The sequence below is a fragment of the Hippoglossus stenolepis genome, chromosome 18 (assembly GCF_022539355.2).
Source record: "Hippoglossus stenolepis isolate QCI-W04-F060 chromosome 18, HSTE1.2, whole genome shotgun sequence".
NCBI classification, from domain to species: Eukaryota; Metazoa; Chordata; class Actinopteri; order Pleuronectiformes; family Pleuronectidae; genus Hippoglossus; species Hippoglossus stenolepis.
Window position 1 is genome coordinate 10,604,041 of NC_061500.1, and position 13,479 is coordinate 10,617,519.

At 41.4% G+C, this 13,479-nt stretch overlaps 1 protein-coding gene across 6 annotated transcripts in view; it reads left to right on the top strand.

The window, feature by feature from the left end:
* The window catches only part of rgs3a (regulator of G protein signaling 3a), a 145,384-nt gene that overhangs the window by 92,185 nt on the left and 39,720 nt on the right, over positions 1 to 13,479 (top strand). The window contains exon 1 of one of the 6 annotated variants that reach the window (XM_035141582.2): positions 2,122 to 2,457. The exons of 4 other annotated variants lie outside the window; for them this stretch is intronic. In XM_035141582.2, coding sequence (XP_034997473.1) covers positions 2,443 to 2,457 — 15 coding nt within the window. In that variant the 5' untranslated portion in view covers positions 2,122 to 2,442. Of the gene's footprint in view, positions 1 to 2,121; positions 2,458 to 5,141; positions 5,416 to 13,479 lie in introns of those variants that run through there. One more of the 6 variants, XM_035141583.2, reaches the window with a different exon arrangement.

Below are 13,479 nucleotides of genomic sequence, written 5' to 3' on the forward strand. Positions count from 1 at the left end.
GCCATTTTTGGTATGCGTTACCTTTTGAAGTGTGATATTTAGATTTTGAAGTGGTTCTCATGGAGCCAACATGTGGAAGCCATGCTGAAACATTTAAAACAGTCCCATGACAGGGGAGTTATGACGAAAATGTGTTTTATGTTTCTAAAAGGATTTAATGGGTGCAGAGAAGTTGGCTCGTAAGAGATTGTCTTTTGAGACAAAGGTTGCAAAAGATCACAACTCATCATTTTTCCCTTTTAACCAGAGCCCAAATCTTCTCTCCCCTAATCTCTTCTCCCACCCTCCTCCTAATACCTCCTTTAGTTTAGTATTAAGGTTTCTTATTTAAAGAGGAGTTTGCCTGTCTGTTTTTTTCCCCTTGTTGAGTCATGATCGACGTCAGGGAAGTGCCAGAAACCATCACATCTGAAACCTCACTGTCATTGTTGCATCTTGCACGATACGATGAAAGAAGTCACTGCTGCACGTCATTCCCCAGATGTCAAAACCAATAAGAACACAAATGTTTGTTGCTATTTAGGCATAATTGCTGGAAGCTCCATGCAGGAGAGGGGCTACGTTCATGCGCGTGTCATGTTTCCATTGCTGATCGGAGCTGGAGCTGTTTAAAATCCAGAGTTCACTGCGGAGACATTTGTCCCGAGAATGAATGTTGATTGTATCCATTCCCATTGCAGACAAATCCACAAGTTAGTGGATTTTAGTGGGTTTTTTGACCAGTGGAAACAGACTTAACTTTCTCTTCTTTACCTTTTATCTAAGAGTTCATTTGAATTCTTTTTTGTAGCCTTCAAATGCAAATATTCAGACTTTTACCTTCTCTCTCTCTCTCTCTCTCTCTCTCTCTCTCTCTCTCTCTCTGCCCTTATCACTGTCTTTGTTTCTCTCTACTATGTACTCTCTCTGTCAGACACACACACACGAATGTACGCTGACTCACACAGCTCTGGGATGTTATTCATTGTGGCCTGTACTGTACAATTCATTCCCTTGTTTCTCCTTAAACATTAATGATTTCCCTTTGATGGAGTGGTGTTTGGCTTTATTTTAGCTCACCTTTAACTATTCATAACTGTGTTATATAATGGCAATTATGCATCGGCGCAGCAGCGAGTATGGATAAGAGCCTCGTGGACTCAGTCCTAAGGAGGCACAGTAGAGCATGAAATCCATTCACTCTCCATTTTATATACGTACATTCTTTACCCAGAAAAGTGATGTTTGCCCCACTGAGCATGCAGCGGAGCCGGCATAATCGCAAATAACGTGGCACAAGTACATTTTTCATTACTACATGATCATTGCGTACTCGATGATTAGCAGTGAGACGGAGAAGTGGAAAACATTCTGCTACCAATTAACAGGAGGGAGCCGAACAAGAGCAAAGTGCGAGAAAACGTATGAAACAAGTGGATAGCGGAAAATCTAGTTTACCGTTAGTTGATATTCTACTTTTTAAATGTCAATTATTACTTTATTGAAAATGTTTCCCCGAGAATACCTTCAGCTGGAGGCGCTGTGGGAGACAGTGGTCTGCGCGAGGGGCAATTGACGATGTTTAAAATAGCTATTTGAAAAAGCCCATTATATATTAGCACATGACATGATTAGATAAGGCCTCATGAATAGCTTACATAGCTCCCTTCAGGTCTGATGCAGACACATGCTCATTGTAACAGACAGGGTGAGTGTGCGTGCGTGTGTGTGTGTGTGCGCGTGTCTGTCTGTGTGTATTTTATAAGGTGTGAAAGACATGGCCCTTTACATCCTGCTCTTTGATAGGTTTTGATTCAGTACTTTGATTTACGACACAGCAACTTCTAAAAATAGCACGCAGAGGGAGAAAGAGAGGGAGCGATGGCGAGAGAGGGAGACTGAAGGACACTGACGGCTTTGCTCTCCTGAGAGTTAGTTGTGTGTGATCTTTTCATAACCGTCGCTCGCTCCACGTTTTTAACACATTTGACATTTTTGCAATTCCCCCTTTCACCCTCACACCTCCGTCTCTCCCCGATTCCAGTCGTCCTTTATTTTTCATCCCCCTCCTTCATCAAATCCCGTTTTTACACCCCCCCCCCCTGCTCTCTCTCACTCCCCCTCTCACTGTCTATCGCGCACACGTAGGCACGCACGTTATTATCAAGCTTGGGGAGCAAACTGGGACTGCAGCAACAACAACAGACAAGAAAACAGAGCAAGGAGGAGAAAACACATCCTGAAAAACGAACAGAGGGGAGAGGACGAAAAAAATTATCACATTTGGTCACATTGGATTAGCAGCTTGTATCTGTTCACGCTGCACACGTGCTCTTTATATGTGTATGTGTGTATGAGTGGAGGAACTGTGCCACTCTTTGTTGCACTCTGGGACGCGCACACACACACACACACCAGCAATAACCCACTTCACATACTCGAGAAAACACACTTCTCGTCCAGATGCCTGTGTCTAAGGTAATGTACACTATCTTTCTCTACTACTGCGGTGAAGGTCAAACTGGGAGCTCTTTTTGGAGACTTCTTCTGCTGCCCCTGTGGTGGAGATTAGGATTATTGTGTTTTTTATGCTTTTTTAAACATGATCTAAATGTGTAACTGTGTCCGGATTTGCCCGTGTACAGGTTGTGTGTCTGAGTTGGTGTGTGTCTGAGTTGGTGTGTGTGTGTGTGTGCATGCCGCAGTCGCAACCGTCCTGCAAATGCTGCTGGAGGTGAAGTCACAACTATTTATACGTTACTCACATTTATGTAACTGGGGATTTTCAATTCAACATTTGAACTATTTTCTTTGATATTGGTGGGGGAGGTTTAGTGATTTGTGGCTTACACTTTTCTCAAGATTTTATAGTTTAGTGTTTATTCGATAGTTGTCCTCCTCATTAACACTTTCTTTTTAAAGTAAAGGCACACATTTAGACAGGAGTGCTGGAGAAATCGTACAAATAGCGCATGTGTGATTCATTCTTTGGTTAAGTGTTCCCGAGGCAGGGGATTTCACTACCATCCTTTACTGCCTTGTGCTTACTGCAGCTATACATAGAATTGATTCACATTTATTACTAGGGGCTCTACAACTGTTGGCTGTTGAGTGTGCATCAGTGTGTCTCCTTCAAGTTCATGTTTTTGAAGTAACTAGCATTGAAGTGTTGTCTGCTGCTCGGGGAACCATTGCGTTTGTGTCAGACGTTTTACCTCTTGGGGGTTTTGTCGGTGATGTGTAGTCGTTGACCCGAGGAGCCGCGCAGAGAGAGACAGCAGGTGTGTGTGTCTTCTCCCTCTCAACGTCAAATGTTGCTCGCTCAAGAGATACAAAAGCCTTTCTCCTGAGTAGCACCGAGAGGCTCTTGAGAGAACAGAGAGCGAATGTGTGTGAATGAGTGGAAGAGGCAGAGCGTACAACAGGTCCACTTGTTAATCAATGACGAAAACATGATTTATGATTCTATGTGTAAGACTTCTAGTAAATTTGGAAGCTTGTATCACATGTAGCGACCTTTATTTTTCTGTTAAAGTTGTAAGTTGCCGACGGCATGACGGCTTCCCAAAAGGGAAGCCAAAGCATCTTAATCGCAGCTGTCTGCAATAAAGGTCATAAATTCCTACACCTTCATGTTGGTGGATGGGAGATGGAACAGACTAAAAAGACAAACTACATGTCAAATAAATTTAAAGATGGTTTCTGTCATTTTAAGGTAAATTTTTATCACACTCATATTGGTTTCAATTTTTTTATTTGATATATAAAAATGAGGTGAAACGTCATGATTGACAGCTGAGACTGAATCATGATTGGTCGAGGCTCAATGGCAGCGTTCATATTTGGGATGTTTTGGCTTCATTTCTGGATAGTGGGAGGGGTGGAGACATGCCGTCCATCTTTGTATACGATCTATGGTTTAACCTCAGTTCTTCCAACCAAAATGTGCCTTTGTGTTTGAAGTTGACTCTGAATACTTGGTCAGATTTGTCTTATCTATTTATATTTATTTATTAATCTTTTTTCTTCCAGCTGTATTTTTTGATGTACATTTCCTTAACTCCAGTTTTGGTGAAAGAAACCCACTTACTGTGTCTTGTCTTGACACTTTGCTCTGCTCAAGCGGCAGAATTACGAAAGGAGCAGCCATGTGATCCCAAGCATTGACTCAGTAGATTTCACTCAGTCCCATGTGTTGGTTCGAAGTTTTATTGGTTGTCTACGACTTGACCACCTCAGAAAAACGTAATTGCCTTTATGGAATAACAATCAAGCACATGCTGCTGCAGGCAGAAGTCGCCATTATAGCCGGGCTTCAGAGGAAAAGCGGGCTAACAATTCTCAGCTCACTTGCAGGGTTCACCGAGTCCTCCCTGGATTCTGCGTGGTTGTGGCATTGCTTGATTAGAAATGCTGCACTGATGTCATCCACTTCAAGGATATTGTGGCAGGCTGTGACTCAGAGCAACTTTAGAGTGAAAACATTTCTATATAATACCTATTATGAGCTCGACAGTAACAATAAGAACTAATGAAATTATCGCTGCGGGTCAATCACAGCCGGGGAATATACAAAGGTTTATGTGACTTCCTTTTGTGTGTAGAATTATATACACAAAGTCCTTGGTTTAGGTTTACAGATCAGATCTATAGGTTTTGATTTAAATCTGAGCCACACAACATGGACCTTTTTACAATCTGCCAAAGTTCCTGTTTCATATATTATTAACCAGTGGCTGTGTTGTGTGACAGATACATGTAGGTGTGTTCTAAGTACATGCTCTCGGTGTGCGTGTGTGTTTACAATGGATATGTGTCCATTGTGTGCCTTGTGCATCCTGTGGGACCTGGCTGCAGTGCTTAATGTTCTCGCGGACAAATGGAGGGGAGGGGGTTGTCGTGAAAGGCACAGATGAATATGTGTACACACACATGTAGGATGATATTTGCAGACACACATCTGCAATCACATGGGGACATTGTATAGATCAGTATGTTTGGTGGACGCACACGCACACATATGCTTCTCTCCGAGCTCTCGCTGCTCATTTGTCTCTTGTCATTATCTCTATCTCCTCCCTCTCTCTCTCTCTCTCTCTCTCTCTCTCTCTCTCTCTCTCTCTCTCTCTCCCTTCTGCCCTCTCCCTCCTTCCTCCTCACTTGTTTGTGCAGCTTGGGAGTCCACCTTCTTAGCCTCATGGGCATTTGCTCTCTTCCCCTTTCTTTCTCTCCTCCTCCCTCGCTCCGTCTCGGCACTCTTCAGTTGACCTAGCCCATACTGACAGAATCACACACACACACTCACACACACTCACACACACACCAGCCCAACACACACCAGTTTGACAGAGGAAGTAGGCCACTTGAATGGGGATGTGTGGTGTGTCTTCATCTGCCTTTGCTGGATTGTAACCTGGAACTGCTTCCTCTTGCCAGGTAGGGGTTGTTCTACACCTTAAGTGAATTTCTAATCTATAGAGTACTTCATGTTTTTATGAGTAATCATGTATTTTTTTATGCTGCTTTACTTTGGGTTTAGGAGAAGGGGTATTTATGTTTTCAGCCAGTTTGAGATGTTGATATTGTTGTGCTGCTGGGAGACAGGAAGGGGTCTGGTCCTCACGGAGAGGGGATAGAAAGAAGACGGAGAGATGAGAGGAATGATAGGAAAAAGCAATAAAGGCTTATTTGTCACTGGGTATCTTTATGACAGGCGCTGATACGAGGGGTTGGTATCGTGCTTTATTTTCATTCATTTAACTTTTTCCACATCTTTCTCTGTGTTAGCTTGCTTTCCACTTTATTTTCTGTCTCTACTGTAACTCCATCCAGTTATCCTTCCTTTTAATGTGATTGCTCTTGTAATCTCTCAAAAAAACAAGGGTTCTGTACAGTATATTGATTGATGAACTGATTGTTTACATTCCGCTCGGTGCTTTTGTTTTGTCCGTTTTCTGCTCAGGCTGCGTGCCAGCGGCGTTATTCAGCAATCCACATGTCAGGGGAGTCGTATAGTGGGGAGGAACAGGGAGACTGAGGGGGGGAAAGAACACTAGGGAGATGGCCATTAAGAAGACATACTCTAAACCATGTAAGAGCCAAGCACAGGGACCAGAGGGGAAAAAACACAACAGGGCGCACACTGGGGAAAATTGCTTCTCTCTTTTGCCTCATTAAGGGAATAGTGAGGTTATCCTCTTCTTAAAAGGAGGGAGTTAGATGCCGGGCTGTGGAGTCTGCGTTGGTGCCTGTTGATACACAAAAAGTGAGAGTGCAAACGGTCGCTTGTGTCTGAATGAATCCTGACAGAAGTTTTACACATTTACAAGAATAAAGGTAGAAAACTCCTCCTCCTCTCCTCCTTCTATTCTCTCAAGCCTGAACAAATGAGACGTTTATTTATAACCTGCTATAACCTGGGAAAAAACAATGTCCTACAGATCAAAATCCCTTGTTCTCACACTCGCATGCACACGCAACGACCAAAGACAAAAAACAAACAAAAGATAGATGCATCTTCTCTCGTGCACGCGCACATACGCACACGCACTTGCACCCAATAACCCCTCCACCACTACCACACACACACACACACACACACCCCTCTCCGCTCCTTCTATGAAGGCCTTTTCCAGCCTTTCTCAGTGGTCACATTGTCTTCAGCTGCCCGGCGTCACGGGGCAAGTTACGTCAATGACATTTTCTCTCTTTACCCTCGGCTTCTATCAATAATGCCTTTGCATCTTTGGATGTGACCCCTCCTCTCTCTCCTTTTCTCCCTCCCTCCCTCGCTTTCTCTCTCTAGCTTGTTTTTGCCTTGGTTTGTTTGAGCGAATGAATCGTGCATTTTGATTCTTCCAATAGTCCCGGAGTCTTATGGGAGTCGCAGCATGGCGTGGCATTCTTAAATTTGAGTTTGGTTGAAATGTGAGGGCCGGAGCATGAACACAAACATAGATACGTACTGGACGGTTCCTTCGCCAGCTCCCAGTTTGAAGCTGAAATATTAATGAGCTGATAAAATGCAGTCGAGGTCTTCAAAGTTTTCCTGAGAAATACTGAACCTCCAAAACCCTGATAAGCAATATTGTTATGTGCAACTGATTTCATACACTTTAATAATGGTGAGTGAAAAACTTGCATCTACACCTAAATAAAAACTTTCTATCTAAACCTTGTTATCCCTCTCCTCAGTTCTCTTTTCAAACCATTGTTTCCATGATGGGGTTAAAAGATGCACCTTTCTGCTCCCAGTGTTCACCTGACACCTCGTCTTATTCTTTTCTTAGATTTATGGACCCGCTTTCTCATTCGGCCTCATAACAATGGAGGGGTCCGACAGATAAATGACTATTACCGTGTCATCACTCTTCCCTCAGTGAAATTGAGGGCAACAGAGGCTGGTGCGTAGCGGTGCATATGATGAGGCCGATCAGAGATTGATCGTCTATATGTTGCGGCCCCTTAACAAGATATTGGTATTACACAAAGCAATAAAAGCCCTTAAATCATCAAACTGCAGATTGTTCTGGACAATACATGTCAAACTGTGGCTAATGTATATTAAGATGGACCAGACACTCTAATAGCACTTTAATAATATTATGACATATCAGGGTCATTATCATATCAAGTTATACACGTTGGCTGTAGACAAAACATGTTTGAGGTTTTTTTTATGTATGACCTGTGATTGCAGGAATGCAGGAAATAAACTGTCCCACTGGTTGTCGTAAATTATTTAAGTTAGTGGATAATAATGTGGTTTAAAACTGCTCAAGAAAACAAATTAGCTGTTACTGCTGAGTCAGATAACAATCACATCCCCAAGCAAGTTTAGAGTAACAGTTTTACACAGACATATGCAAGAAACCCTGGTTATTGATTTTAGTTTAAGGCCTTCTATTTATTTATTGTACCTAGGTTATAAATTCATTTTCAGACCAAGGACTTGTATTCTGTTTACCTTCTGTATCCTTCTTCCTCTTTATTTTTAGATATTGAGTTGTATTTTCCTATTCCCTCTTTTTTAGCTCCTATTTTAATGAAATTTGTTTGTCTGAGGGTTACATAATGCAATGTAAAATATGTTTTTAATTTGAGATAAATACAGTGTTGCCTCCGTAATGGTCGACATTACAGGCAAATATTGTACTTTCTCTCCACGGACAATTATATCTGACGACAGAATAAGTGTTGCCCTAAATACAAAACATATGATGAGCTCATACAAATGCTGTTCACACATGCCTGTCAATAATAATGATTCAATGATGTTTTTCCATTCCCTCAGTTATCCTGTTTATCATTTATGGATCGCCCCTGAGGTAAAAACCCACTCAGACCATGGAGAACATACAAACTCCACAGAGAGAGGCCTGGACTAAAAACAACACTTAATCGTGATATGGCTGCATAATGAACACTTAAGAGATTTAGAGGGCATTTGTCTTGATAATGCACTTTAAGTTAAGGAAGATTTAGTATGTAGTACACTTTTTAAATGTTTAATCGCAGATTTTTATTGTAAAAAAAAATTGTTGCTGACACATTTTATTGCAAAATCTACCATTAATTTCATCACACAATTTAAAGTTTGGGAAAATGAACAAGAAAATCTAGATTCCTGCTTTTCATAAAAACACCTGGAGCAGTGTTTCTTATTGGGAAGCTGTTGAGGGATCAGATCGTCTGCTTCGTGTAGGAAATTATCTATTGCAAATTAGGAGAAATGGGAAAACATACAGACAAAAGCAGATACAGGGTTTTAAGTACGTTTTAACCCAAAGTGGTTATTTTAATGTGAAACTCAGGAGGTGAGAATACTCATTTAAATAAAAGGACAACAAGTTTGATAAACTTTGTTTCTGTCTCTTTGCTCTGACCATGTTTTCCCATGGGGCCATGTTAACAGGAAGTAGTGCTGAGACTTATCTGACCTCACATGTTCTTTTAGGAAATCAATGGGATAAGTCGGTGCGTAAAGGAGACTGAATAACAAGGTTAATACAGACTGATTGGGTACATCACTTGGACATCCTGCCAGCCATCTTATAGCCCCAACACGGAGTACTGGGAAGAAAAGAGAGGCACAGAGGAAGACAAGAAAATCCTTGGTCCAACAAAATATACCAAATTAAACAGGAATATTAATTGAGTTGAGCTGGATTTAATGGGGTTGAGGGTAGATTTGGCAAGTGGCCTGGTGGTGGACACAATAACCATTAATATTAGAGTATAGAGTGAAGGAGAGGGAGGCTTTGATGCTCTTTAATGTAATGTCTTACTTATTATCAACTAGGACACAGGAAATTAAATGGAGAAATGGGAAAGGTGGAAAGGGAAGGAAGGAGATAAAGATGAAAGATGGCACCTTGAAATTGAGAGGCGAGGGAGGGGTTTGGGGAAACTAAGATGACAGAGTTCATAGGGTGCATCTTCAGCTTTTGGAGAACACGCAGCACAGCTGCTCCCCTGGGATGGGGCTCTCATTTCCATGGTAACCGTGGGACAGAGTTCACATGGTTGTCTCTGGGTGACGGTGTGTGTGTGTGTGTGTGTGTGTGTGTGTGTGTGTGTGTGTGTGTGTGTGTGTGTGTGTGTGTGTGTGTGTGTGTGTGTGTGTGTGTGTGTGTGTGTGTGTGTGTGTGTGTGTGTGTGTGTGTTCTCTGTACTTTCGCCTTTCATTTCAGAGATTTCAACCTTGAGCGATTTAGACTATCAGAATATCATTAGTTTTTGCAAAGTGAGGTCATTATTTCTCAGTATTAATTTTTCTAGGGGTGTATTTTAGAAATAGCACTATGGAGGGTTTCTCTTTTCTCACCTGATCCCCTCATTGTTTCTGTTGCACTCAGTTGGCAACACCCTGCATGAGTCACCAGTTATTTAGCAGGTGCCATGAGGAGGTGTTACTTCCTTTATTAACTGTTAAACAGGGGCGGGGGGGGTATGTTTTTGTACACACCAGTTGCATATGAATGCATGTGCAAGATAATCATTTTGCCTCTACATTATTCATTATATCAGTGGTGGCTGCTTGTAAACAGATCCACACCCTTTAAGGTTTAATTGTATAATATATTGAAATTCAAATGGTGACATACTTTATGATAATGCATATGTGAGTACAGCTTCTGAACTGTATGTTTCCACATTAAACTATTCACTGAATGCAGGAAATAAGGCCAAGGGTCGCTTCCCTCCATGCCCCAGTTTGGCTTTAAAAATCCTCCTATTTTGGGACTCCAGAGTCCGTCAAGCATGTATGATTATGTTTCTGAACCCCTAGGCCTTTTTTCACAGATTTTCCTTCCATTGGACATTTTAGTTATTTTTCTCTCCTGTGGGACAGAAGCACAGCTGGAATTCCACCGAAATATAGGAAATGTGATAATCCTCGCCATTTGCTTATTTGCGGCCTCCGGCTCCTTAAGTTCCCTGGCTCTTAACTGACATGAATACGACGAGTAGCCTTTTGAACAGCTTGATATTTATGAAAGAGGGCATCTGAAATGCTCCTTTTGATCTTCAGCAACACGTGTAATAACTGACCAGAGCGTGATGTATGAATAAAAGCCTTTAGCAACCTACATCAGAGGGATTTATCATGCTGCGAGCATTTAAGTGTGGAGAGATCTACGTGGCAAAGCAGGATGGTCAATGACATGCATGTCGTTTATCTCTCGGAACAGCGGCATGCTCTTTTTTCTATTTTTAGACATTATGCTTCTATTACACATGAGCAATGATGTACAATTGAGTTCCTCTGTTTTCGGCACATTGCACATTAAGACTTTTATACAATGTGTAAAATGAGCTAAAGTGAAATTGACTCGAGCTCACTAACTCATGGGAAAAAAATGTAAGCCGCCCGTATGGCTGCCTCCCGGCCTTGAACGTAAGGCGCAGGCTTGATTTCAAACATGATGAAGCATAGTTTTAGCCCATGGGGCAGCCAAGACAATAAATCACGTCTTCTCTGTGAGCTAAATCCTAGTTCCCTGTTTTTTCCTGGACCATGAAAACTAACCAAACACTTCCACTTTTAAGATTGTATTTGTAAATTCATATCCTCACGACTCAGAAAAGTTCATCATTAGCTAGTTAGGTCATGTGCGAGACCTAATGGTGTTAATGGTCCATCTACTTTAAAAACCAACACAGACATTTCCAAGACTTGCTCTCAAGTCCTCTCCTCTTCCCTCCTGCTTTATTTCCCTCTCTCTGCCCTCTTTCACTGACTCATTATCTATCACCCACTCCCCTCCTCCCTTCTGCTTGTCTTGTCCACATTGTGTCCTCCATCTATTTACTCTCTTACCTCATCCTGCTCTCTCTGCCTTTTAGTGCTGGTTTTGTTTCCTCGCTTAATTCAGGCATCGCCAGGGATTTTATTCTGTTGAATGACTACTGAGTTCATGTGTGTTCTACCTGCATATACAGCAAATCCAAGAGCAAGGGGGGAAAAAGGATGCTGCGCAAGGTCTTGTCGCCCATTAGCTTGTGTCTTTTGGTTCGTCTTTTGAAGCAGGCTCATTGAAGAGAGAAGGTTAGCGGGTTTAGGCAAAATTCTAATTGTCCTAGCTTGACAAAGCTTTGAAGATTAGTGCATTTATTTATATGCTTTTATTTATTTTAATCTTTAATTGAGATGTGAAAACTGGCATCAAAGAAGAACAGGGTTAATGTGAAGCTGCTGGTGTGTGTGAGTGTGTGTTTGTGTGTTTGTCGACTGTAGGAAGTGTTAGAAAGTTGAAGTGAATGTGACAGGACAGGTCTAACATGTGTATTGTTAAGTGTTCGGTTGATTTGCAACGTGACACTTAAGCGTTGGACATCTTGTCGCTCGCTGACGCCATTTCCGCAATGAATCCTGGGATCAGTTGGCCAGAGAAGGATCCACCAGTTGGAGACTTTGTTTCTTGGGCATGGAAGGACATCATGCAGCCTTTGAAGGAGGCCACCCCTGAATTGAGACACTCCCTAAATGTGTGATGGATAGATTCAGAACAATTCATGTTTATCCCATTATGTTTTCAAAAATGTCCAAACTATGACATACCTGATGAAACGACCAAAGCTTTGGATTCCTGTCTCCGTTTTTCTGATTTGGACCAACATGCCCAAAGAAAGAACAAGAAACAGATGGAACAGAATGAAGGCAGAGGTTTTACTTATACTCCCACCCCAAGGAAAATTTTATTACCGTCCATTTCACTCTAAAAATACACCTCACATAATCAGTAGAAGCCTTGATGTCTTGGTTGTAACACCACTGTGAAGCATTAAGATAAGATCACAGCGAGGTTAAGAGGTAGTTAGGAGGGAAAATGAGAAGTCTGGAATCACCTTGGGGGTGGCTGGCGTTCAAGACAAGTCGAGTTTATATTTATAGTCACTGTTCTCGTGACTATGCTGCAGCCGCACTTGGAAATAGTAAGTGAAACAGACACCACCCAAACAAACAGACAAGGAAAAGGTCTGTTAAACATCGGGTAGGGATACTCGGAGAGATCTGTTGCTAGAATAAAGAGAAGTCGGCGAGTAGGTGAGAGGGTCCCGACTACTTTCATGACTGACTGCTCTTGGGGTGGGGGTTTGAAATTACTAGTTTTCTGTTTGAATGTTTGAATTCATCTTCCATCCACATCTGCTGCTTATCTGCGGCCCGGCCACCATAGTTGTCTGGTGCAACTTCTGCATTTTGATCTCAATGGAAAACAAAACCCATAAATATTCAAATTCAGTAACAGGTTCACTTATAATCCATTAACTGATTGCTTAATAGCATACATATTAGTCAAATATTGTCTCTATGAGTCATTATAAAGCACCTTTGTATTCTGCATGGTCATATTCAAACCACTAAGTCATTAACAAAGAATTTGTCATTAGTTCCTTTTAATACTTAGTACTGAAGTTGTCGTATATGAATTGCAATCTTTGCTGAGTTCGGGCCTTATTAGGAAGTACCACAGGATTTGTCTTTCTCCCTTAATACCACTAATAAATATGGTTTGTTCATATGTAACAAAACACACAACTACAGTTGTTTTAATTGTACTAATTTTACTTACTTGACCTACTAATAGAATATCCCTGTAACTTTAAATGAAGTCTTTCTGACTCATACCTCATTCTATGGTGAGGTCTTGCTCGTAACTAATTCACCAGTAGTTTGGCACTTATTAACACACAGGTTCCCTTTTCTCATGCTGCTTCTTCTTCACATGTAGTAAATCTACTACAGTACACAATTATTGCTAATAACAAATCTACTTGAAGGGTGCTGGGTTATATTTTTCTTTTCCAACAGTTTCATTTGTCAGTGTATATATTCACATAGGCCTACTTGATCCAAAGAGCTGTGGATAATAAAACAATTGTTTTTTAAGGTAAATCTTCACCTTATTAAACAATGTGGACCGTTTTGTCAGAAGAATTATATAATCTTTGTTATGTTTTTGTGATATGAATATTAAATTGACTCTGTGATGG